The sequence below is a fragment of the Rhinolophus hipposideros genome (genome assembly GCF_964194185.1).
Source record: "Rhinolophus hipposideros genome assembly, chromosome: 8".
In the NCBI taxonomy this organism is placed as follows: Eukaryota; Metazoa; Chordata; class Mammalia; order Chiroptera; family Rhinolophidae; genus Rhinolophus; species Rhinolophus hipposideros.
Window position 1 is genome coordinate 73,657,092 of NC_138054.1, and position 26,717 is coordinate 73,683,808.

Genomic DNA, 26,717 nt, shown 5'->3' on the forward strand with positions numbered 1-26,717 from the left:
GAAAGGTAAAGTGACTTGCCCAGTACTGCAAAGCTTCTGAGTGGCAGAGCCAAATTTGAGTCCAAAGCTAGTAACCTCACTGCAAAACTGTTTCTTAACAGTAAGAAGTCTGCGGCCAGATGGCTCAGCTGGTTAGAGCGCAAGCTCTGAACAACAGGGTTGCCGGTTCAATTCCCTCATGGGATGGTGGGCTGCGCCCCCTGCAACTAAAGATCGAAAACGGCAACTAGACTTGGAGCTGAGCTGCGCCCTCCACCACTAGGACTGAAGGACAATGACTTGGAGCTGATGGGCCCTGGAGAAACACACTGCTCCCCAATATTCCCCAATAAAATTATATACATAGAAATTATTACCAAAAAAAAAAAGTAAGAAGTCTCCCTTCTCTGAACACTGGGTCCCTTCTTTTCTTCTTTTTAAGCTGAGAATGTAGAGATCACAAAACTGTGCAAACTGATACAGTTACAAAGTCAAAGGATCCAGCCTCAAACGTGTCTTCACCACTGCCCAGCCATCCTTCCAAATTTATTTTCCTAGCACCTTCTTTCACAACAGCTATTTAACAGCTAACTCTCTTCAAGATTCCTACTCTACCAACGGCCCTCCCCCACTCTCAGGACAAGGAATATTCCCCTATTTCATCTTGAAAACTCCCTCGACTCTCCCCACCAAACTTACCTACATTTGACCTTTCTCTTGCCACTTACCTTCTCACCAAGAAGGAACTTCCTCTTGAAGGCTAGTGTCCCCTACCTGTGCTCTGGTGTCCATCTCACCTGGTCTTTTTAGGAACCGCCATCATTACCAGCCCCTCTCTCCTGTATCTCCAACCTTTCCTCTCTGGCTATTTTCCCTAAGAATTTGAATATGCTCAACTCTCAACCATTACATCTCTCCTTTATCAACAACCCTCTCTCTGCCCTGGACAAGTTTCATTAAAAAGGGTTCAGCCCGATGTCTCCTCTTCACCCATCCATTCATTCCTCAAGCTACAGCAATCTAGCTTCAGTTCCAAACCTAGCACAGGAAACCGTGCTTGCCAGCACTTGTCCCTCCCTCTTTTGGCTACTGTAACCCAACACTTTCTGGTTCACTTACATCTCTGGCTATTCCTCTTTATCTTTTTAATCATTTAATCAGCAAGTATTTATTGAGAGCCAACTAAGAGTTAAGCACCGTTCTGGGGGTAGAGCATACAGAGGTAGACTAGACATTGTTCCTTTCCCTAAGGCATTTACCACCTGTAAGTATAAACAAGTAAATGGGTAATTACAATACACAGTGACAAGTGCTATGGCCGGGGACGTACAGAGCATGAAGGACACTAGATTTTCCCACTTCCTTAGAATTCCACCCTGGATCCTCTTCCGTTCACCCTACGTAACTTCTTGGGTGATGGCATCCTCTTTTACACCTAAAATTCCCACCTGACAACTACGTATGCTGACCATTATCAAAAACCTCCTCATTTCTGTCTTCTGAACTCAGACCAGGGTGGCTAACGGCCTGCTGAACACTGTCTAGGTAGATGTCCCCCAGACATCTCAACAAGTACTTTTTGAAGAAGAAAACAAGTTATCAACTGACACCATCTCCTCCACTCAGCATCAAACTGCCCAAACCAGAAACTGGGGATCCTTGCCTTCTTCCTTACCCCAACGTTCATGAATTTAATTTCTGTCCTAGAGCGACAGTTCTAAGGTAGAAATCTGATGATGGCACTAACCTGCATAAAACGTCTGTGATTCACCAGTGCCCTCGGCATAAAGTCCCACTTCCTTAGGACAGCATGCCCAGCCCTCGGTGACCTCGTCCCCGATTACTTCTCCAGCCTCAGCAGCAGCAACCTTTCCCTCCCCCCTGTCCCCTCGCGTCTACACTCGGCCCTCCCGTCTAGCTTCAGCCATCCTGTACACACCCGATGCCGTTCAAAGCAGCTGTCCTCTCTCTCACCTCTACACTGCTGCTGTCTGTGCCTGCCCTGTGCCAGGCTAATAACCCCTGTTCTTCAGACCCCAACTGCGACGGCACCTCCTTCCCTGACTCCCCCCACGGGGCCGGGGCCTCTTCTCGCGTGCCCCTGTGACACCCTGAAAGTTCCTTTATCCCAGCAGGACAACAGCGAGCAATTCTCTGTCATTGTCTATCTTCTCCTCCAGACGGAGCGGAAGATGGGAAGTGACTCGACCAACTGCATGGGCCACCGGCAGCTAAATGCTACCTAGTACAGAAGGAGCGCTCCATGGGTTGTGGTCACATGCAAAAGTCTGTTTTAGCAGCTCGCGTCCTTTAGCTTCCAACCCCGGGGACCCCCTTCCCCAGCAGCAACCGCAGGCCCTGCCCAGGGACTGGGGGAGGGGCAGTGGTGCCGATGAGTTGGTGGTTCCTGAAGGGCTCTCCCCGAAGTAGGAGGAAGGAAAGGGCAGCGAAAAGCCTTTGCACACTCAGCAGGGACATGCACCCTTGCACCCTCCATCGGATTCTGCCTCCCGCCCTGGGCCTCAGCCTCCCCTCCAGGAGTCCCCTCCAAGTCTCCTCATCAGACGTCTTCAGAATTCCCCACCAAGATTCCCTCAGCCTCCTCCCTCAGTCTCGACCTCCTTTCCTTTGCTCTGAGCCTCTTCCCTCAGTCTCGACCTCCTTCCTCTGCCCCGACCTCATTCCTCAGCCCAGACTTCCATCCTGAGCCTCCTCCCTCAGTCTCGGCCTCCTTCCTCCCAACCTCCTCCCTCAGCCCGGACCTCCTTTCCCTTCAGCCTCCTCTCTCAGCCTCGTCTTCCTCTCAGCCTCCTCTCTCAGCCTTGCCCCAACGCCTGTCTCTCCCAGCCTCCCGCTCCCGGATCCGGCCCGGCCAGGCCCCGCCCCCGCTGCGAGGACGGTGCTCACCGTCGTAGTAGTAACAGACTTTCCTCTTGGTGCCCTGAGTCTGCGCCATCTTGCTCGCCTCCCGTCCCTCCCGTCCGTCTGTCGGTCCGTCCGGCCTCCCGCCCGCAGCTCTGCTCAGCGTCCGACCCAGGGGGGAGGGGGCGGGCCTCCAGCCCGCCCCGCCCGTCCCCTCCCGGGCTCACCTATAGCCGCGCAGCCCGGGCACCGCTCCAGCCAATCAGCTTACGCAGGGACGGCCCGGAACTCGGCAGGGGGCAAGGGCAGCCCGGAGAAGCCCGGAGAGGCAGCCCAGGGCCCCCTGGGCCTGTACCAAGGTCCGCGACAGGGGGGTGGGGGAGCTGCCCGGGGACCGTACCATTAGTCCCGGGGGAAGAAAGCAGGTCTGTGAACTTCACAGTCCCATTTCGGTGTTGGAAGCGTGCTTGGAGATAAGAGGCCAACTTTGTACAATTTTACAGAGAATCCACTGAGGTCTACAGGGGGGAAGTGACTTGCACAAGGTCACTCAGCTAGTGAAAGGGCTGAACGTGGATTATAACTCAGATTTGGAGGAAAGAGAATTAAACTGACAAACGAAATAAAAGTGCTGTGCCAAGTACTGTGCAGATTATCTCACAACAGTTTTGGGGGAGGCCTTTTATCCCCATTTTGTAGATAAAGATATTGAAGTTGAGATCTTTGTGACTTGCTCAGACTCACACAATTAGTAATTAAATTCAATTTTTTCTTTTTCTTGTTTTTTATTAGTTTTTCCTCTAAATTCAATTTTCAATTGTACACATATTTTGAATGCCTACAATGCATCAGAGACACTGTAACAACGTGGCAGAACCTAGTCTCCTTCTCCAAGCCTACCTCCCTGATTCAGATGCCGGAGAGGGCTGAGGAGTGCTTTTATGTAGGAGGAAACTGATTGTCCCCTGAACCTGGAGCAGGGTTTCTCTAGCTATTGAAACTATTCACATTTTGGCCTGGATAATTATTTATTGTAGGGGGCTGTCCTGTGCACGTAGGATGTTTAACTGCATTCTTGGCCTCTACTCGTTAGATGCCAGTGGCACCCTCACCCCAAGATGTGACAACCAAAATTGTCTCCAGACACTGCAAGTCTCCAGGGCAAGGAGGGGAGGGGTTAGAGGAAGTGTAAATTGCCCCTCATCTTACACTTGAGACCACTACACTAGATCAGTCATCAACTGGTCAGTATTGAAAGCTGAAAGGCTGAAAAACACTGTGATGGGATGTTAAAATAACATTAATATTTAGTGAGTGCTTACTATGGGCCAAGTAAGTTACTCACTCATGGTCCTATAGTCAATAACATACAATATGCTTCTTTACAGTTTAAAGAGTGCTTGGACACTTGGGTTCCTCAGTTGAGAATTGTATTGGGCCATTAATAATGAAGGTAATAAGATAGATCTAAGACTGGGCAGTTCTATTAAAGAAACAGCAAAGGCCAGGGAATAAACTCTATTCCCAATTTTGTGTTGCTGCTTCCTAGCTAGGAAACTTTCTGGGCCTCCATTTCCCTCTTTGTAAAATGGAGAGGATAAGAATACAAGTTGACAGACTCTATGGCTGCACAGTTTCCAAAGGAGGTCGTGGGTGTGGCAGCATTTTATAAAATGCAGAACAGACATCACACACTCAAATGCCAACAGAAATCAGGCAGGTGATGTAAATGACTGGATACGTATTATATTTATATTGTTTATATTAGTTTGATTCAGGCGCTTTCTTTGCATATTTTTTAATTGAATTCTTTTTCACTCTCTTAAATTGAATTCCTTTTTACTCTCCCCCCATCTTTCCACAAACACACTGCCATCTTCAGGTATCTTCAATTTTCTCACTTTTTAATGGAAATGTGGGTGCCAAAAAAATTTCATTTTCCTCTATATTGTAAGAAGAACATGAACATGATGATAAATAGCTACTAATAGTTTCATTGTCTGGGAGCAATAGAGTGGAGAGTATTCTGGCAAGAGGAGAGCCCATACCCCACCCAAACGGGGTGATCACTACTCAGCTCTAGGACAGATAAGCCCAAGGGAGCCAAACCTTCCTGGTTTTTCAAGAAATACAGAAATCTGGAGATTTATGCAAAATCTATCTAGTTTTATAAATTGACTGCTAACTCAGTCTATTATCAACATAACAGTAAGAGCCATCCTTTTAAAATGTAAGTCAGATCATGTCATGACTGCACAAATCCCAGTAAAGTCTCTTCAATATGGCTCCTACAAAGGCCACAAAGCCCCAGAGGATCTATCACCCTCTTTCAAGCAGCCTTTACCTCTAGAGCTGGCCAGGCAAGTTTCTGCCTCAGGCTGTTTCCTCTGCCCCACCACTCCTCCCCCACACCAGGAGACTCACTCACTCACTTCCTTCAACTCTTTGCTCAGTCACCTTCTCAATGAGGGCTTCTCAGACCATTGTCTTTAAAAATGTTATCCTCCCCAAATGACATTCCTAATTCCCCTTACCCACCTCTATTTTCCTCTTAGCACTCATGACCTTGTAGCATACCATATCATCCACATCTTTGTGATGCTTATTGTCTGTCTTCCCTTACTAGAATGTACGCTCCACAAAGGCAGAAACTCTGTTTTATCTACTGTATATCCTGAGCCCAGAACCGTGCCTGGCATACAGTAGATGTTGAATAAATATTTGTTAAATGAGTGAATTAACTCAATGTTTAAAAACATCTTGAAGGTGAATCAAAACACATCCGAAGCCAAATATAGCCCTCGAATCAGTAGCTGTACAAACTGCTAGGGCCAGCCGGGTGGCTCAGGCTGTTAGAGCTCCATGCTCCTAACTCCGAAGGCTGCAGGTTCGATTCTCACATGGGCCAGTGGGCTCTTAATCACAAGGTTGCTGGTTCAACTCCTCGAGTCCTGCAAGGGTTGGTGGGCTCCGCCCCCTGCAACTAAGATTGAACATGGCACCTTGAGCTGAGCTGCCGCTGAGCTCCCAGATGGCTCAGTTGGTTGGAGCGCGTCCTCTCAACCACAAGGTTGCCGGAGGCCAAGGGATGGTGGGCTGTGCCCCCTGCAACTAGAAAAATGGCAACTGGACCTGGAACTGAGCTGCACCCTCCACAACTAAGACTGAAGGGACAACAACTTGAAGCTGAATGGCACCCTCCACAACTAAGATTGAAAGGACAACAACTTGACTTGGAAAAAATAAAAAAGTCCTGGAAGTACACACTGTTCCCCAATAAAGTCCTGTTCCCCTTCCTCCCCACAAAAAAATGCTATTGCTCTTACGTAATAGGAGGGAGAGGGTCCTGGGATATACACTAGGAGGTTCTAGGTAGGAGTTGCCCTGACTCCTTTGGGATGGGAATTTAAAGGGTTTCAAAGAGCCCGTACAGGAAAGAGTAGGGACCTCCTCTTGGTCCCCAGCATCAGCAGAGCTGGAAAAAGTTCAGACATCCCCTCATCCCATGGTTCACCACAATTCAGAGTTATCATCTTCTAAACCCCCACTGTCCCCTCCGAAGGAAGAAGAGATAGGAGTGGGGAGCAGAGAGATGTACAACCTTTATCAACAAACAGACATTTATTGAGCTCCTGATGTGTGACAGGCACCGAGGAGGAGCACACAGAGGTATTAGAAAGGTCTCCCCCTCCAAGAGAGAGATTCTTCAGGACGAAGAGAAAGGAAAAGGGGGTGGGCAGAAGCTGGTGTCATCACAGGCCTCTCTCCTTTAGTGGTCTCAGGAAGTAGGAGGGCCCGGAAAGGGATAGCTTGGACAGGTGTCCAAGACATATATGTACAGGCCACACATACACAAGACACATGTGCAGAGCCCACACAACTAAAGAACCTGTGTATAAGACACATGTATGTGTCCATGTGGATAGGATTTATGTGTAGGGTCCATAGGTGCATAGGCCACATGGGAACGGCACAAGAACTGCTTCTCCCCCAGCCAGGTTGGCTAGATGGGGGGAGGACTCCACGTCCCAGCCAGCTAGGCCTCTCAGGGCTGGGGCTGGTACTGGCCCTCCGTGGCTGTGAAGAAGTCCTCCAGCACACTGCGCAGGTAATCAAAGGTGGGCCGGTCCTCTGGGCGCTCTTTCCAGCACAGCATCATGAGGTCGTACAGCTCCTCCGGACAGTTGTCAGGTCGTACCATGCGGTAGCCTCGTTCTAGGTTCTGAATCACCTCCGGATTGGTCATCCCTAGAAGTTGATGGGAAAAAGGACATCAAGGCTCCATGTATAGGAAGCCCACAGGCGGCGTGACGATCAGAATATTTAGCTGGCATGGTGTGAGCACCAATCCAGAAGATCTTGGTCTTCCTCAATGATAAGGCCTTCCTAGTGGTTCCTGCTAAATGTTAGTCATGCCACTTGGAGTGTCTTCTTTGGCTTAGACCCTCAATAACACACCTGTAACATCTATTGGTTGTGAGACCTTGGCCTCTTTGAGCCTCAGTTTTCTCATCTGAAAAACAGAACAAATATCGTGTTTCCCCGAAAATAAGACCTAGCCAGACTATCAGCTCGAATGCATCTTTTGGAGCAAAAATTAATATTATAGAATGTAATATAGACCGGGTCTTATATTAATTTTTGCTCCAAAAGACACAGTAAAGCTAATTGTCTGGCTAGGTCTTTATTTTTGGGCAAACAGGGTAGAAGCTCCTACCTCAGAGTTTTTATGAGGATTGAATGAGATAGTTCATATAAAGTACCAAGTATAATGCCTGAAGAAGAGATACTGCATAAATAACACTTGTGATTATTATTATTTAGTGGGGAAGGGTGCGGTGGTCAGGGCCCAGGGCAGGATCGGAGCCCACAGCAAGGACAGTGGTGCAGCTTCTCAGGAACGTGAGACACTGCATCAGGAAGCCAGATGGATCGAGGGCCCCAGCAAAGCAAACCCTGCATAGGACAGAGATTTACAAGGTCCCTCCATGACCCATATGAAATAATTTTTGGTCCAGTTCCTTTCCTTTGTTCTGGTCCTGGCCCACCTGACAGGCTTCTAGCATGTGGACCCCGAGAGGAGCTGATCTGGAAAACTGCATGGTAACAGCAGAAACATTGCTCCCTGTTTCTAAATTTCCCATGTGGCTTCTTATTTTTCCTTCAGACTCCTGAGAGGAGACTGTGACAGGCAATCCACAAAGACTAAACCCTTATACGGTCCTGACAAAACAGAAGTTTTGCTCCTGCAAAGGGACTGGACTCTGCTCAATAGAGACTCTCTTCTCTAGGCCTTGCCCCTGTGAGGCCTCCAGCTATGGATCACTCACATTTTAAAATTAGGACATCAGAGGACACAGGCCTGGGAAATAAACACCCAAACACCCAAAGCTAGAGTCACGGCTACAAACCCATAAGCTAAACCCAGCCTAAATATAGCCCACAGACCTACTTTGGTTTGGCCCCTATAGTGTTTTTAAATAATTTGAATCTATCACCAATATTTGCAAATGAGCAAGTTTTTCTAAAACTCCAAGTTTTAGCTTCTCTTGAAAAAAACAAAAGATCTGGTTTTGGGGTCCCCATGTCTTAACAGCAACCATCTGCTGGAGTAACTGCAAGTTTACCCAGGTCTCCATTATTGCCCATTGTCTCCCTAATCCTAAAGCCATGTGTCAGTTGCCATTTATCATCATTCTTTCAATGCCTCTTTTCTTCCATAGAGAAATTCTCTATGGGTTCACCTCTATGGGCCCAGTGGAGGAGCAGTGCCCTTGGCAGGATGACCGGAGTGTCATTCTAGCCCCAGGGCTGCTGTTGGATTCTGTGGTGGGACAAGTCCAGGGCAGGGAACGCCTTCAGGCTCTCACCTGATTCTAAAGTGCCTTTATATTCCTAGGAGCAAAGTTCTGTGCAGGCTGCTCTCGGGATGTGGGAAGCCTCTACAAATCCGGCCACTGTACTCCATGACCTCCCTGCCCTGGCTTTGTGTTCCATTTCCTTTCCCCAGTTTCCTAGCAAATTCCTTTCAAAAAATTCCATCTCTTTCTTGGCTGAATTCAGGGGTAAAGGACTTTGTCCACGAGATAAAGGGAGGGGTGGGAGAGGGTGGGAATTAGTTGCTTTCGTGTCTCTGTCTTGTGTCTTTAGACGGAAAGCTTCAGAGGGAAGGGAAGTCAGTGTTTAGTGAACATCTAATATGAGTCAAGCTCTTTCCCAAATAGTCTCATTTTTCATATCAGGAAACTAAGGCTCAGAAAGGTGAAGCTAACCTACCCAAAGTCACTTGCATAAAGTGATGATTAATAACAAAACCTAACACTTTCAGTGCTTAGTATGGGCCAGGTACTCTTCTAACCTTATATTATACAGATGGGAAAAGAAGGAATGATCTGATCAAACAGAAAGTTAGCATCATGGTTGATCTCATAATAAGAGGCAGGCCTTTTGCCTTTCAGGCCAGATTCTCTTTTACCCTACTAGGCTGCCTTTGTCAGAACTAAACAGAAGAGCTGGGATTATTGAAGGGAAAAAGAGATCCAGAGACAGAGATGGAAGCCAACCATGGTTGATGTGGCACCTGACTGGGGATGATGGAGTCCCATCCCTGAAAAGATGGAGGAGAAACAGCTAGAAAATTTCAGATTCTGAGCCTGGAAGAAATAAGTGTAAAGACATGGATTTTGCTGCCCTTCCCCATCACCCTTTTCAGTTCCTGTCCTGGGCCCTGACCTGGGTAAGGGATGCGACCATGGGTGACAATCTCCGTTAGCAGGATCCCGAAAGACCACACGTCCGACTTGATGGTGAAGGTCCCATAGTTAATGGCTTCTGGTGCTGTCCACTTGATGGGAAACTTGGCCCCTGGCGGGAGGCAGAGTGAGATCATCTGGGTCTGCTTGGCCAGACCCTGTAAGGCCCGGCTTCCCTTATATCCCACACCTACCCTCCCTGGCTGTGTACTCATTGTCTTCAATGAGCCGTGCTAGGCCAAAGTCTGCGATCTTGCAGCTCAGGGTGTCAGACACCAGGATGTTGGCAGCCCTCAGGTCACGGTGGATATAATTGCGCTCTTCAATGAATGCCATGCCCTCTGCAATCTGCAAGCCAGGTGCAGGTCAGCAGTCTTGCCCCACTGGCCTGTGCCCATGCCCAGCCCTCCCCACTCTCCTTACTTGGGCTGCCATATCCAAGAGTTTGTTGATGGTCAGCTTGATGCCTGTGGAGGTCTTGAGAAAATCCACCAGGCTCCCTGTGGTCAGAAGCAAGAGTTATTGAGCCAAGTTGTCCCAAAGGGGAGCTCCCAGACACTTTCACCTAACTGGGAGTCTATACGCAGTGTCTGACACATGGAAAGGAAGAATAAGAGCTGAAAATAGAGGGCTGTGTGTGTTCAGAGTGAGGAGGCCTGGAATACGCAAAAGTCTTTTCCCGGGACTAGAATGGGGTATGTTTGGAGAGGTCTGCAAGCTTCTTGTCACTAATGATATAGAGCCCGAACTCCTCAGCCAGTCATCCAAAACCGTGCATTATCCACATTTGTAGCTTCTTCTCTTCCCCCTACTCCTGCCTCTTTCACTCCACCCACCCTAGACAATTTTGATTTTTCACGCAGACTTCCAGGCTCTCACTCTAAAGTCTCTTTGTCCCATCTCTGCCTGCTAAAAATCTACTTTTCTTTCATGACCCAGCTACACTATTCCTCTAGGAAGCCTCTCTAGATCCTACCAGACATGATAAATTGCATTATCATCTACATTCCCCGTGGCACACTGGAAAACTCTGGTTTTCCTAGTGCACATAACTAAAATGAGATTTCCCTGATAGCAGGAACTGTGTTTTGTCCATCCATGTTCCCAGTGGCCAGTACAAAGTAAGCAGCCATTAACGTGTTGAGTGCATTAAGAGTATTGGAAAGAGGTGACTAGGGACAAGAGGTCCCACCTCTCTGGTAGCAGAGGGTGACTAGGAGACCAGGGGTGGGAGTTACTGGAATGGAGCCAGTGACCACTGGCCCTTCTCAAGAAGTTAAACTCCTATGTGAAGATGACAGCAACCCGAGTGTCCCCACTCTGAGTGCTGCATTAATCACCAAAGATAAAGGCCTCCCTCACCCAGACACTGCCACTATGTGGACATACACTGCCATTCCCGTTGTGTCCATTGTGCCCATAATTGTTGTTGCTAATCAATCCCAGCACTCACTTCCAGTGAGCCTCATAATCCTTCTGAACACAGAACTCCGAGCAACTACCAATTGATGTTGGCCCACATGATAAAACCTATTTGCCATTTCCAGAATCCATTATCCAATTAACAGCTTTTTTCCCTTCCTGAAAGAGGGACAGATCTTATACTCCCAAAGAATCCGAGTCAGATAACAACAAACTTACTGAGCAGTTAACATACGGCAGGCACTGTTCTAACTGCTCCATATGCATTAACTCTCTCATCCTCATTAAAAACCTACGCAAAGTTACAACTGCATTATGATCACCATTTTACAGATGGAGGAAACCATAGCCGAAAGAAGTGCAGTGATTAGCCCAAGGCCACACAATGGTGAATTTAGGATTCTACCCCAAGTAGTCAGACCCTAGAGCCCTTAATATCTGTATTATTTCTGGGTGAGCCTATTTAGATTTCTGCTGTTATACTTGGGGAAACTGAGCCGCAGAGGCGGGACAGGGACTTGGCTTGTGTCACACAGCAAATCAGTAGCAAAACTGAACCTAGAAATTCCTATTTACCTTCCCAAGGCTGTCACTCTCTCCAGTAGCTAGCTGACAAAGGAAGGGGAGGGGCTCACCCAGAACTCAAAAAGAGGGCTTTGGGCCGTATCTGCCCTCCCGAGTGTTAGAAAGGAAAGAAATGGGGCAAGGGACCCACTCATCTCCTGAGATCAAGCATCCTTAGATCAAGAAGGCAAACGGGACTGCAGGTGAAGGTAGTTCGGGAGTGAATGCTCTTTAAGAGCCTGCCACCTCAGGCTAGGCTCCCAGATGGGCTCGAAGAACACAGCCTCTTCTAACCCCTGGGGCTATCTTCAGGGGCCCAGGAACACTAGAAGCTTCAGTGCTGAGCCAGAAGAAAAGGCACTATCTCCTCCATTCTCGGGCACAAGGGGGACGGCAGCGCCCCCCAGCGGCCGCGCACGGCGGCGGCGCCCACCGTTCTCCATGTATTCGGTGATGATGTAGATGGGCTCCTGGGTGACGACCGCGTAGAGCCGGACCAGCCGCTGGTGTTGCAGCTGCTTCATGAGGTTGGCCTCGGCCAGGAAGGCGTCGGGGGACATGCTGCCCTGCTTTAGGCTCTTCACTGCCACCTTTGTGTGCCCATTGTAGTACCCTGGGGCGGGGAGGGATTGGGGGCAGTCACTCGGTGCCCGCGAAACAAGAATCAGGCCCCAGAAACAGGACACTGTCGCAGGACTCTCAGGACTCCAGCAGACGCCTCCCCTCTCTCTTTCCCGCAATCCTGCTGGGCCTCACTCACCCATCCACACCTCTCCGAACTGGCCAGCCCCCAGCCGCTCCACCAGCTTCAGCGTCTCCCTGGGAACCTCCCACTCATCCTCCCACCAAGGCTTCTGAGGCTTCTGAGTCTGGCAGGGGCGACTCAACCGCGTGCATAGCCCGTCGGAAGTATCTGCGAGGACAAGGGAGGGGGTAGGGCTGTGAATAGGGCGGGACTCGGGTACCCCCACCCAGTCCCCACTTCACCAAGTCCCGTCTAGGGGAAATGGACCGGCGGGGGACGTGTAGAGCTGTCACTTTACACCTGGGGCTATAAGGAACCGCACCTCACCCATCGTGGGGGAATGAAAGAGCATGCTCAGAGATGAGTAGAGGGTACCCCTGAGAGGGACTTGGGGGAGGCAGGCTGATAGGGCACAGGTGAAGGAGCCTCAGACCCACGTCTGAGGGGGTCTTGCCGCGCTCACTGGTGTAATGGCGGACCAGCTCGTGCAGGCCGGGAAAAGTGATACGGGGGGAGATGTAGAAGCCGCCTTTGTCCAGGTTACGGATCTTGTAATGTTTCACCACCTCTCCCTGGTTCTGGTCAAAGTCCCGGACAGACAGGGAAAACGATCCTGAATGAAAGAATGGGTGAACGAACGCAAAATTGGGGGGTAGTGGCCACCTGCGAGTGGCATCTCCGCCACCGCGCCCCTCCCCTCTGACTCACGTGGCCCCGCCCACCGGCCCCACCCAGCGGAGCCCCGCCCAGCGCTCACCCGCGGTGCTCTCGCTCTCGCGGATCAGGAAGGAGCCGTGCGTGTTCCCGGGCGCCAGTAGTTGCCGTTCTGCGTCCTTGCGGCTCAGGTTCTTGAAGAACCAGCTGCGCAAGGCAGAAGCGAAGGCCGTCTTCTGTTGGTCCATTCTTCCTCCATCACCCTCAAGCATTCACCACCACCCTTTAGCACCCCTCCTTTGCCCCGAAATCCCTAGATCCGTTCTCATCCATCCCTACTTACGGTTCGGGCTCCAGGCTGTTCGCTTTGGCCACAAAGTTAAAGGGGATGAAACCTTCTAGGCCGGTGGTTAGGGATTGTGCCTTCCACCACTCGCCGTTCCTGCACGACAGCAGTGGCCCGCTCAGCCTTGGAAACCTGACAACCCTGCCTCAGAGTCCCAGTTATGCCATGCCACCCCACCCTCCAGCTCAGCACTCTGGAACCTTCTATTTTGTCTCAAGGGCACCCACTGCAAGACAGGAACCAAAGGAGGGCTGCAGTACGGAGGATTCCCGCTCCCTCACATACTACCACAGGGCAAGAATGGGTGGTGTGGAGGGGGCACTCACTGTTCCAGGATTCGGAGCTGTTCACCCTTCTCAAAGCCCAGGTCTCCGTCGTGAGAGGGCTCATAGCTGTGCAGGGCGATAACCAGGTTGTCTGTAAAGACAGTGGGTTGTCAGGGAGAACTAGCCTGGAATAGTCTGGGAACATGGAGTTCCCAGGGCAGAGGAGTTACAGGGCAGAGGACAAGAGTGGGAGCAAGAGAGGCAGGACATGGTTGAGGACAGGTGGGGAGGAGATGGAGACAGCCAGCCAAGAATCCACAGGCCTTATCTTCCAGGCCCTGCTGGTTGAGGTCACCTTGCAGTGGGGAAGCCGGGGGGTTGGAGCCCTCGTAGGTGACCAGTGGATCCCGCACCTCAGAGCCATTCCGGATGGGCAGCTGTGGAGTGGGGGAAGACAGTGAAGTCAGAGAGCAGGAGGCTGGGCCAGATCCTGTCTCCCAGCCCCACTGTTCTGCTCTCCTTCACTTCTCCAGTAGTTGAGTCTTATCCCTGAATTTGCCAACTATTTGCTGTGTTACCTTAGGAGAGTCCCTTCCCCTCTCTGGGCCTCTTTTCCTTTCTGTATTGCTGCTCTATTATTTCAAGGACCTATAGTGGTGGTCCATTTCGTTCTTCTGGGTTGTGCACTCCACCCTCCCTCACCAAGCCCCCTGTCTTGCCTCTTACCGTGGACTTGTTATCCAGTGGCACTATGGGATAATGGCAGTTCTCACACACATCGATGTTTTCCATCCAGTCATCTTCAGGGTTTGAGCTGCAGCTACAGCCCATGATCCCTGGAGGAATGGAGAGGGAGCTGAAGGGAGGCCCCAAAAGCTGCTCCCCCAACAACAGACATGCTAGGGCCTAGCCCTGGGAACTTCCAGAAGTACCAGAAATTATCTCCAGCCCCCATTCACCAGCCATAGAAAAGCTGAAATGGGGCCCTAACTCCCCATTGGTGCTCCCTCTGAGCCCCCAGGCCACAAGTACAGTCACCCAAGGCTGGGGCTGAGCCCTAGACCCCGCCCTCCCACCTGGGATGGGCAAACCGCCACAGACACCTTTGTTAGTTTAGTTGCCCGCTTCCTGCCTCTCCCCCACCCTCTCCCTCTGCCCATCCCCCATGTTGGGGGACTACCTACTAGAGATCACACCCACTTCCCTGAGCCCTGGGAGAGACCTAAGTTTTGATCTACCCCTACCAGAGAGGTGTGTGCCCCACCTCCTAATTACAATTCCCCTTTCCAGCCAAGGAAGCAAAATAAGAGACTTCTGCTCCCAAATGTCAGCTATCGGTCCTCTGCCCACCCCCTTCCGCCCACACACAAAGTCTCCTTCAGAGGGTTCTTTCTGCTTTTCCCCATCAGAAAACCCTTCAGCAGCCCTATTGGCCGTAACTTTTTTATTTGTTTGCTTGCTTTAGCAGTGGAAACTTTTTGTCAGATGAAATCAAGCAGAACCCCCTAGATAAAGCAGGTAAAAGTGGAGCTGTTCTGCCTGAAGCAGACTTCACACTCTGAAGTCCCTAGGAGTCCCTAAGACACCTCTTTTCCTGGGGCTGCTCCTCAGAACTGCTTAGAAAGCACTAGTCCTCGTATAAAGTTTAATTTACCATCATTCAAGACCCTTTAATATCAAGATCAAATCTACCTCCTCAGTCTATTCTGCTACACACACACACACACACACACACATACACACAAGCATTCCCACCCAAACACTCACACAGCTGGTGTTCTGAGCTACTGTTGTTTCTCCCAAATACCCCACACTATTTTCTTACTCTGTGCCTTTGCACTTGTGGTTCCCCTGACTTGGAACACTCTCTTTTTGTCCATTGATTGAACTCAATCTTCAAGGCTCAGCTCAAATATCTACTCTGTGAAGCCTTCCCAATGCTCTTTGCTCCTACAACATTCTACTCATACCACAATTATCAATTTAGGCACTGAGTGCCATGACTAGACTGATTTGTGTCAGTCCCACTGCTTCTCTCACCTCCTTGATGAGATGAGAGATTCCTCAAGAACAGGAACTGTGCTTTATTTGCCTGAGTGCCCCAGCACCCAGAACTAGTCATCATTAATAAATGTTGACAGGCATGTAGAGGGTTAATGCACAGATTCTCTCCCAGACAAGAAAAAGCTAAAGGCATTTACCACCACCAAACCAGTATTACAAGAAATGTTAAAGGGACTTCTTTAAGAAGAAAAAAAAAAGAGCTCAAAAATATAAATAATAAAATGGCAATAACTACCTACCTATCTTTAATTATTTTAAGTGTAAATGGATTAAATGCTCCAATCAATAGATGAAGGGAGGCTGAATGGATAAAAAAACAAGGCCTGGCTCAGTTGGTTAGAGCACAAGCTCTTAACAACAGGGTTGCGGTTCAGTTCCCACATGGGCCAGTGAGCTGCGCCCTCCACAACTAGATTGAAGACAACGAGCTGCTGCTGAGCTTCCGGAGAAGGTGGCCAGATGGCCCAGTTGGTTAGAGCGCCAGCTCTCAACAACAAGGTTGCTGGTTCAATTCCCACATGGTATGGTGGGCTGTGCCCCCTGCAACTAAGACTGAAAACGGCGACTGGACTTGGAGCTGAGCTACGCCCTCCACAACTAGATTGAAGGACAACTACTTGGAGCTGATGGGCCCTGGAGAAACACTCTGTCCCCTAATATTCCCCAATAAAATGTATAAAGAAAACAAGGCCCATACGTAGGCTGCCTACAAGAGACCCACTTTAGATCAAGATACAGGCTGAAAGTAAAGGGATGGAAAAAGACATTTCATGCAAATGGAAGTGAAAAAAAAAGCTGAAGTAGCAATACTTATACCAGTCAAAATAGACTTTAAAATAAAAGCTATAGCTATCACCCCAATAAATTAAAAAAAAAAAAAAAGCTATAGCAAGAGACAAAGAAGGATGATAGCCAAGATACAGAAGCAACTTAAGTGTCCATCAATAGATGGTTGAATAAAGAAGATGTGGTCACATATACAACAGAATATTACTTGGCTATAAAAAGAATGAAATCTTACCACTTGCAACAACATGGGTGGACCGAGAGGGTATTATGGTAAATGAAATAAGTCAGAGGAAGACAAATACCGTATGATTTCACTTATATGCGGAGTCTAAAAAACAAAATAAACAAACAAACAAAACAGAAACAAACACATAGATACAGAGAACAAACTGGTGTTTGCCAGATGGGAGGGGAGTTGGAAGGCTGGGTGAAAAAGGTGAAAGTATTAAGAAGTGCAGACTGGCAGTTACAAAATAGTCATGGGGATGTAAAGTACAGCCTAGGGAATATAGTCAATAATATTGTAATAACTATGTATGGTGCCAGGTGGCTACTAGACTTATCGGGGGATCACTTTAGAAGTTATATAAATGTTTAATCACTATGTTGTACACCTGAAACTAACATAATATTGAATGTCAACCGTGATTAAAATTTTTAAAAATTCTTTTAATGCACAGATTCTCCCATTTGCAACCACCAAGTCTAACCTCTGATTTTTGGTGAACAAATCAAGGCCCAGAGAGGCTTGCTTAAACTTATGTAACCTATTAGGGGCAGAACAAAGCTAGAGTTGCCAATCCATGCTGGGACCACGTGGAAGTGGGAGCAGTGGAGGTTTTTGGTTAGCAAGATTTAAGGACATGTCAATCATACCTCAATTTTAAAAATAAATAAATAAAAAGACTCAAGGACAGGCCCTGGAGTCAGACCTAAGTTCAAATCCTGGTTCTGACATTTACTGTACGAGTTTGATGAAATTATTCTTCCTAAGGCTCCCTTTACCTTTTCTATTCAATGGGGATCATCATCCCTTTCTCATAAGCTTACATAAATGTTAGTTTAGAGCTTAGAAAGATTTTCACCAGTGCCCATTCTACACTACCAATTCCTGCTGTGGACAGTGGGAGAATAGGACTGGTAAATAATCCTCTTTGATTTAAGCTCCTGTTTTTCAAACTGAGATACTCATAACGTCTCATGGGTACCGGAAGTCATGGGTGTGCGTCTTCCCAGAGAGCGTGAGTGACCCCTGTCCTTATTCATATCATTAAAGAAACTCAGTCTGTTATGGAGGAAAATGCAAAATGTACATGGAGTTTTAAGCCAAATCAAGAGACTTTAAAGGGAAGGGGACACATTCACTCTTTCTTCTACTCGTAGGAGTCCTGGGTGGAGGGGAGGGCAGTAGAGAAATCCTGCTCAACCAGAGTCCACCCATCTGTAGTGACAAATGGCCTTTTGACTGCTAATTTTGTTATGGCCAGGAACTGATTAGTAGCAAAAGCCTCCAGAAAAGGACTGGCGATAACCTGGAGCCAGTCTAAGATGAGCTGAGCTATCTCTAGTAAGGTCATGAGCACCCTGTTGTTTGTGACATTCAAACAGGCCTTTAGAAACCACAGGTTGGTTATATTGTAAAGAGAACACCGACATCAGATGGAGTATGGACTTAGCTCAGTAAGCTTCCTTCCAGGCCTGACATTCTTTTTTTTTTTTAAAGGCTTTATTCCTAGTACCTTTTTTTTCCCTCTTTTTTACAGGACTTTATTGGGGAACAGTGTGTACTTCCAGGACTTTTTTCCAAGTCAAGTTGTTGTCCTTTCAGTCTTAGTTGTGGAGGGCGCACCTCAGTTCCAGGTCCAGTTGCCATTGCTAGTTGCAGGGGGCGCAGCCCACTATCCCTTGAGGGAGTCGAGGAATCGAACTGGCAGCCTTGTGGTTGAGAGCCCACTGGCCCATGCGGGAATCAAACCGGCAGCCTTCGGAGTTAGGAGCACAGAGCTCTAATGGCTTGAGCCACCGGGCCGGCCCTAGGCCTGACATTCTTAGTGGCTTTGGAAAAGGGGAAGAAAAAGCTGAGAAAAGTTTGGGGTTGAGAAAGGGGCATGAACTGGGGTGTAGCAATAAGGAGAGACCAGTAGAAGGGGCAGGAGGAATTTAGGCTGGATATCATAGGGCTGAAAGTTGGTACTGGTCCAGGCTGGAGTCACACGGGAAGGGGAAAAGCCACAACACCTTGGGCTAGGGTCCAGGAGAGCATGCTGGCAGGAGCTGATCCCGGTCTGAATCTGGGCCTACAAAAGCAAGGAGCTGACATCCCTAAAGTCTGGGACCATGAGTGAGAAAAAGTCAAGCTGTGTTAAATTAAGCCAAAAGGAACTCTGTAACGTTTGTTTTGTGCTCCTGGAATTCTCTAGCTACAGGTAGCAGATCCTACTCTCTATAAGCGGTGAGCTTTGGAGTGTTGGGTCTGGCAGCAATCAGAAGACCTCGGCATCTGTCAGTATCAGAGATTATTTTGATGAGTGGCTCCCAGCCCAGAGTCACTGGGAGTGATATGCTCCTAGGAGGCCCCAGGATAATGTAGGAGACCTTTAGGTTATTTCAATATTTCAAAACTCTGAAGCAAAATCGTACTATGACCAGCTTCTTAGTTTGGCAAATTGTATTATTGTTTCTTCAGTGCATACTTAGTTAAGATTCTAATTAAAATTTGAATTATGAAACAAGAAAATTAGTACTTAAATGAGGTAGTTTAGTAGGCAAAAACTTCAAAATCATGAAATCCATGGGGTGGTACAACAGGGGACGAGCAGAGGAGTCATTGAGAGGGAAGAGTTTAGAAACACTAATGTAATTCACCAACCTCATTTTAAAGATAGAGAAGTTGAGGGATCAGAGCGGTTAAGTGATTTTTCCAATAGAATAGCACAGGAGGGCTCTTGGCAGAGGCGAAACTCAAATCAGGCCCCTAGATCCTTTATCAAGGTACTCTCCTCTGCTCTTCACTCTACAGCGCTGTGGGGTCCTGAGAGGTCATGGAGAAAATGGGCAGGGAGGCAGGTCTGACATGGTGCGGTCCACACTCCATCAAAACCTCAATCATTGTGCTGTTAACAAGTCCTATCTTTCTAAGACAGCTCCTCTTTCTACTTAAAATGCATGTTTCTGCGTATACATTTACTTGACTCGTGAATGCAAGTCCATGCATATGGAGGCATATGACTCAGTGAGCATTGTGCTGATGTGTACACACCCATGGGTGTGTATGAGTCAGTGCATGTAGACGGATGTATAACAAAATGGGGGTATGTATACTTTATGCTTGTCCCTGTGTAATTCTGAGGTCTTACGTGCATACAACTAATTATACAAAATGTGGGTCCCATCTTTCTGGTCTTTGTTTGACGAAGATTGCTACATAGCCAAAATGATATAACCAGGTTAATAAATGAGGTCAGTAAAAAAGAAAATCAAAATTAAAGCTTAATATAAATTTCTCATTGTCCAAAAGAAAAGAAGAAGGGGAAGCAGAAGGAGAAGGAGGAGAAACAGAACTAAGGAATCCCCAGGGCTCTACAAAACCAGCAATGAGGGCAGTTTCTGGAGTGAATGAAACAAGCCATTCTCTTCTCCCAAATCAGGAATTCAAGGTCAATAGCAGGAATTTTGTAGATTCTAGACCTCCTCTGACTAGGGTCTGTAAAGTTCGCCGTCAAGCTCAAGGCTGCCCATGGTCCACAGAGCACTTTGAACCAATTACAAAGGGCCACCCCTCAGTCCCCACCATTCTTGTGCCTCAACCCACAGTGCCCAAAACCCACAGTGGCTCTGCTTACACTGGATCGAACTGGTCAAAAATCCCAGGCTGCAGGGAGTCCTGGAATAGATTTCCTGATCCCAGGGTTGTTTTGGAATCATATCATGATGATTTCTGATTCTTGCTAGCTCGTTCACTTTTATCAACTTCATAGATCATTATTTCGCCTGGCTGGCCTTAGAATGTGATTTGTCCCCTTAATAAAATAAAAATGGTCATCACTTTTCCTTCCCTAAACTGTAAACCTACTCATTTATTGAACATTCTGTCCAAAATGTGTGCCAGCTTCTTGCCTGGGTTTCTTGGGATAATGCTTTATGTCAAGAGCAGGCAGGCTACTCCACTGCAAGACCACTATTGTACTGTGGTCTTGTGGAAAATCTGTCAGGAATAATTCAAAACATTTTCTTGGCCTTTTTCTTCTGCCACGATTTGGTCATTGGCAAAGAGCTTTAGCTATGCATACGCACGCAGAACCCTCATCGTGACATTTCAAGGATCAGGGTTGGCAAGCATGGTAAGTAAATACTAGTGGGTAAAGCAGAGGTATATCCTGAGCTCCCTCCTTTTTCATGTTTGTTTTTTGACATAATAACACTTTTGAATGAACTCTGTGAGTTCACAGAGTTCATAAAAATAGAGAACAAAAAAATAAGCCTTCTCTTATATGCAAACAAGTTGGATTTATTCTCACAAACTGGGGGTGGCTTGAAAATAAAATTGATTCTGCTAGTTAATTATTGCCATAAACAGGGCTATAGAGCAATTATTCTAAAGCTGGTCTTTTGGGTAGAAGCCCTCCAACTAGTAACTCATACGTACCTAGTAATCCCTTTAGTGAGTCCTCCCCCTCACATACCTCAGTGTGCATTTTGCGTCATGGGGGTTTTATCAGAGTGGAGTCTTACTTACAGCTTGACAATCCATGCTGCTTTATTAAACTTTCTGGGAGTTTGCAGGGCATGGGGGCTCAGCTCATCATGTCCATGTCACAGTGACCCAAGTTCGATCCCAAGACCTCCCAGACACTCACTGGCAGAGGACCTTTGGGCAGGTTACTAAACCTCCCAGAGCCTCCCTCTGTTCCTCCATCTTCAAAATGAGAATAAAAATAGGGCCTGCAACTAAGGCTGTTGTGAGCATTATATGATATATAGACGATCCCATTTGATAAAGTGTTTAACCTGGTGCTTGGCATATACCGTGTTTCCCCGAAAATAAGACCTAGCCGTACAATCAGCTCTAATGCATCTTTTGGAGCAAAAATTAATATAAGACCTGGTATCATATCATATCATATCATATCATATCATATCGTATCGTATCACACCCAGTCTTATATTATAGTAAAATAAGACCAGGTCTTGTATTAATTTTTGCTCCAAAAGACGTGTTAGAGCTGATTGTCCGGCTAGGTCTTATTTTCAGAGAAACATGGTAATAAGGACTAAATAAATGAGAATAATAGTTGTTTGAGGCTGGCATGAGCATTTCATTACACCAGACTTAAACATTTTCCAGACTAAAATTATCAATCATTTTCATTTTTCCTCAACATTTTTGGCCCTTCTACGGCCAAATATACCTTTTTACCTTTAATATACCGGGGGTGCCAAAAAAATGTATACAAGTGGACACTTTGGTCAACGTTGCTCAAGCAGTAGTTCACCGTAATCAGAAATGTCCAGATGCTGATGGTAACCACTTTGAGCACCTCTTGTAATTGCAGAAGTCAGACATGACTTGTATCCATCTTTTGTTATCAGTATCTATTGAGCATTACAGTCTGAATAGTTTTTCCTTTCTTAAAATGTGTATACATTTTTTGACAGCCTCTGTATTTATCTAAAATGAAACTTGACTACCATAAATGGAAAATCAGTATCACCAGCCAAAAATAGAAATCAGTATACATTAAAATAAACACATAATATGGGGGCCGGCTCAGTGGCTCAGGCGGTTGGAGCTCCATGCTTCTAATGCCGCAGGCCGCCGGTTCAATTCCCACATGGGCCAGTGGGCTCTCAACCACAAGGTTGCCGACTCCTCGAGTCCCGCAAGGGATGGTGGGCTGCGACCCCTGCAAGAGTCCCACAAGGGATGGTGGGCTGCGTCCCCTGCAACTAGCAACTACTGAACTAGCAAGACTGAAAGGATAACAACTTGAAGCTGAACAGCACCCTCCACAACTAAGATTGAAAGGACAACAACTTGACTTGGAAAAAATCCTGGAAGTACACAGTGTTTCCCAATAAAGTCCTGTTCCCCTTCCCCAATAAAATTTTTAAAATAAATAAATAAATAAACACATAATATGATACAAAAATTCACATTTGTAAACGTCCATTCATTACCCCTTAAAATCACTCACCCACATCAGTGGTACACAGGCCATATTTGGGGAAATGCTGTACTGTGAGACAGAACTTTGGGCTTAAACCTCTGTTGGTGAGCTAGAAGAAACACAATTTTCTTAATTGGCCAGTCTATTAATGAAAATGTACTGGGTACCTCTTATGTGCCAAGCCCTGATCTAGCGCTGGGGACACAGAAGATTCCCATCCACTTCACCCTGCCCTCTGATAGAGGTGGGTGCCGCTCTGGCGGAGCACTCCATTTTTACAGGAAGCCATAATGCTTGTCTTTAGCTCACTGATCAGTAATGTCTGACTCCAACACTAACTCTAACACTAACACAAAACAGCAATACTTGCCAGGAAGTAGCATCTCAAAATCACCACCATTACTCACCAAGTTAACGAAGTCTAGTTAAAACTGTTAAAAATATGGGGTAGATCTCCATGTATTGACATGGAAAAATGTCACAGACATAACAGGGTTAGAAGTTACAAAACAGAATGTAGAATATAAGCCTATTTGCATTTCAATATGTATATATACAGGGGATTCTTTTAAGCCGGGCTCTGTGCAAAGCCTTTATTTGCATGGTTTCATGTAATTCTCATAATAATCCTATGAAGTAAGTGCTATTATTATCCCCATTTTGCAGAGGTAAAAACTGAGGCTCAAACGGGGTAAAGCGATTTGTCTGAGGCCTCATAACAAACAAATAAGTGGTGGAGTGGCAATTTGAGCCTTGTTCTGCCTGTCTCCAGAGACTAGGTTCTCAACCGCTAGGCTTTTCAGTAGCCATACATGAGAAATTCTGGAAGGATGCAAACCAAATTGTTCATAGTGAACATATCCCAGAAGTAAGATTGGAGGGAGCTGCATTTCTTGTATTTCTTTATATGCCTCTATACTGTTTGAAGTTTTAAAAACAACTGTGTGCTAATTTTGTACTTGAAAAACAAAAAACAATAAAACCACCACCAATGCAAACACTGCCGAAAGAGGATCATTCGAGGAGGATCAACAGCCTGCCCTTCCATTCCTCTCCTTGTCTCAAGAACTGTAACCATGGAAGAGGTAATACTGGAAAAAGGTTCTGCGACCAAGGAAGTTTGGGAAATATTGGGTTAGATAAAATCAATCTGGCTCCTTCTAAAGGGACTTTCAGAGCTTTCACAAGCTTGACTATGACGTTAATACAAGACAGTTTGTAGCTGAGGCCATGTTGATTTGGCCCCAGAACCCTTTTCTTTCCAGGCACCTCTGGAAATAACATTCTTTCGAGCAAGCATTGGAAATGCAACTCCCGATACTTTAAAACCAACACTGAGTTTGCTTGTTAGAGAAGGCCACATCCCTGGATACTATTGTGGTCCTACGTGTCCCCATGCCACCATACACTCAGCTTCTCTCAGCATTGCTTTCACTGAATGAAGCTTGGCCTTGAAGCCATCAGCTTGTGGGTGTATGTATGGATTTGTGGGATCCAGTGTGTGTTGTATGTGTAGACCCTGCCTCTGCCTCTGAACATACATGCAAACACACTCACACACACACACACACACACACACATTTTCCAATGACAATATGTATGGTGTTTGGGATAGGGTGTGTGTGTGTGTGTGTGTGTGTGTGAGTGTGTGTGTATACCCTGTTTCCCCAAAAAATAAGACCTAGCCGGACAATCAGCTCTACTGCGTCTTTTGGAGCAAAAATTAATATAAGACCTGGTATATTATATTATATTATATTATATTATATTATATTATATTATATTATACTATGCTATAAAGACCTGGTCTTATTTTACTATAAGTATAGTAAAATATAAATATAGTAAAATAAGACTGGATCTTATCTTAATTTTTGCTCCAAAAGATGCATTAGAGCTGATTGCCCAGCTAGGTCTTATTTTCGGGGAAACATGGTAACTGTGTGTGGGACCCTCCTTTAAGGTAGATCTGTGGCCCAGTCTAGAATTCTCACACCCTCTATACACAGGAAACAAACTAATTTGCAAAGCCACACCACAAGTGTGAGGGAATGGGTGGTTCACTGGCCTCCCAAAGCGCTGAGTAGGATTAATTCTGGGTGTGGATAGTCCTCCGTTTGGTAAACTACTTCCAGGAGAAGGGAGTGTCAAACCTCTGTTAAGCACCTACTATGTGTCAGAAAGATTCCTGGGTCTCCTGACTTAAGCCTGTTCATCACCCTCCTCCATGGGGGTCACAGCCTAGACCATTACAGGGCACATCACAGTCATTATTATCTCTTTGATTACCCACAAGCACTCTGTAAGAGAGAAATTCATTATTGCTTCTATACAGATAAGTAAACTGGAGTTCGGGGAGGTGAAGCCACTCTGTCAAGGAAATAGCAGAACTGGAATTGTACCTTAGCCTGCCCGACTCTGAAACGCATGTTCTTTGCATTGACTCTTGCATTTGATCTTGCTTGCAGGTTTCTGACCTCATGGTACCCAAAGAACAGAACCCAGGGACAGTGACCTTGGCTTCATGTCCTGGGAACTTTCCAAAATGGACCTTTGTTCTTCTCAGAACTGCCCTGACTCTTCTAGGAAGTCTTCCAGGTAACCTAAGGATGGCTTCTCCCAACCTCTGAACACTCAGCCTGTCTTTGTCCCCATCACTTGGTCCTTTTACCCTTTGAGAAGAACCTCTGTCCCTGAGCCCCAAGGGTGAGTAGCCCTAAGTCATGTACCAGCATAGGCTGAATGGTGGTGGGGGGCCTGCTCATGCCTGTCCAGGGTGTGGATGAGCCCCCCTGAAGTGCAGGAAGAGCCAGGGTGTTCCTCAGCCCCCACAAGAGTCTGCAGGCCTTGGAGCTGGGGACAGGAGAAGGCTGGGACGTGCTGACCAGGTGGAAATTGTGTGTCAAGAAAAACTCCAATGGCAGGGGAAACCTGGAAAGTCTGGTGCAGGTGGGGACTCTCCCCATAAACTGAAGGCTGAGAGTTACACAGTGAGTGGGTGGGCAGGTAGCTGACTATGCCTTCCTGGGGTTTGAAGCAGGAATAATCCGCAGGACCAACTGGCCCTACACATGTAGGGGCTGTGTGTGTGGCTGCAGCAGGAGTGAGCAAAGGGAGAGGGGAGGACATCCTGCGACACTTGGCAGGGGTAGGAATGGCAACTTTCCAGATGGAAGCTCAGATGTTCCTCGCCCAGGGCCAACTGCATCCCTGTCCTGGATAAAAATAGCCCTTCCTCTCACCTTCTCCCCTCATTCTCTTCCCTCCAACTTCCCAGCTTCCGGTCAGATACTTCCGCCTTGGAGGCCGCATTCCAGATGATAAATGTGCCCTCGCATTTTCATCTGCTCCAAACAGGAGACACCTCCCTCTCTCGAGCAGTGCTGGTCACTGAGGCTAAAATCACTTCACACATGTCCATTTGGATGGTCTGGGTGACTCCGATCTCTTTCAGGAGATTTTTGTCCCTGGGCTCTGCCCCAGCAACCAGAAGGATTCCTGAATCCCCTGACTCAAGCCTTTTCCTCTCCCTGCTCCATGGTGGGGTGGGGGTCACAGCCTAGACCATCATTCTTTCCCAGGGCCTGGCTCTGCCACTGCCTTGCTGAGGGACAGCAGGAAGGGAGTGCCTTTGCCCTCTCTGGGACTTAGGAGGCTCATCCACCATGAGATGAGGGACTGGACTTGGGGATTTCTGAAGGCCTTTTCAATATCCGACACGCCATGTGCCAGATATCCCAGTAAGGTGGAGGTGGATGCCCAGCCGTGTGGCAGAACCAAGAACCAACAGCTACACAGGAAAGAATTGATCCGGCTGCACTGCATGCCTCCTATCTGACCTCCAGCAAGTTTCTTCTGTGGCCCCAGCCCCCAGCCTGAAGGGCTGCTGCATACCCAAGGAGCCTGGCCCCATGCCCAGCTGCAGCCCCCTGCCATCAGGCCCCCATCAGCCCCATGAACCTCTGTCCCAGTACTCCTTACCTGCCCAGCCCAGGAGCCCTCTGGCCCCATTCACATGGTCCTCCTGGCCCAGCCTGGCTGCCCAGACAGAGTTTCAGCTCCCCTCGCCGTCGTAGCCACCACCTGACTCCTCGCGCCCACGTCCCA

At 47.5% G+C, this 26,717-nt stretch overlaps 2 protein-coding genes across 4 annotated transcripts in view; both read right to left on the reverse strand.

Moving 5' to 3' along the window:
- The window catches only part of HDAC1 (histone deacetylase 1), a 28,537-nt gene extending 25,345 nt beyond the window's left edge, over positions 1 to 3,192 (reverse strand). For 2 of the 3 annotated variants that reach the window (XM_081056293.1, XM_081056292.1), the window contains exon 1: positions 2,887 to 3,192. In XM_081056293.1, the coding sequence (XP_080912419.1) occupies positions 2,887 to 2,935 (49 nt within the window). In that variant the 5' untranslated portion in view covers positions 2,936 to 3,192. The remainder of the gene's footprint in view (positions 1 to 2,886) is intronic. The other variant, XM_081056294.1, reaches the window with a different exon arrangement.
- A 3,254-nt stretch (positions 3,193 to 6,446) lies between these two features.
- On the reverse strand, positions 6,447 to 26,701 carry LCK (LCK proto-oncogene, Src family tyrosine kinase). The gene is made up of 13 exons (XM_081056650.1): positions 26,592 to 26,701; positions 14,317 to 14,426; positions 13,946 to 14,027; positions 13,651 to 13,741; positions 13,322 to 13,420; positions 13,082 to 13,185; positions 12,788 to 12,937; positions 12,340 to 12,492; positions 12,013 to 12,192; positions 10,017 to 10,093; positions 9,788 to 9,941; positions 9,574 to 9,705; positions 6,447 to 7,089 (listed from the first exon to the last, which is right to left on the reverse strand). Exons 2-13 carry the CDS (start codon positions 14,419 to 14,421, stop codon positions 6,887 to 6,889), a joined length of 1,530 nt encoding a protein of 509 aa, XP_080912776.1. The 5' UTR covers positions 14,422 to 14,426; positions 26,592 to 26,701; the 3' UTR covers positions 6,447 to 6,886.
- Positions 26,702 to 26,717: the final 16 nt, after the last annotated feature.

Coding starts and splice junctions, on each gene's coding strand:
- LCK (XM_081056650.1), bottom strand. CDS start 14,421: ATGGGCTGTAGCTGCAGCTCAAACCCTGAAGATGACTGGATGGAAAAC. Junction 10,094..12,012: donor CACCGAATACATGGAGAACG/GTGGGCGCCGCC, acceptor TTCTGACCACAG/GGAGCCTGGTGGATTTTCTC. Junction 9,706..9,787: donor TGAGTACACAGCCAGGGAGG/GTAGGTGTGGGA, acceptor GCCTCCCGCCAG/GGGCCAAGTTTCCCATCAAG.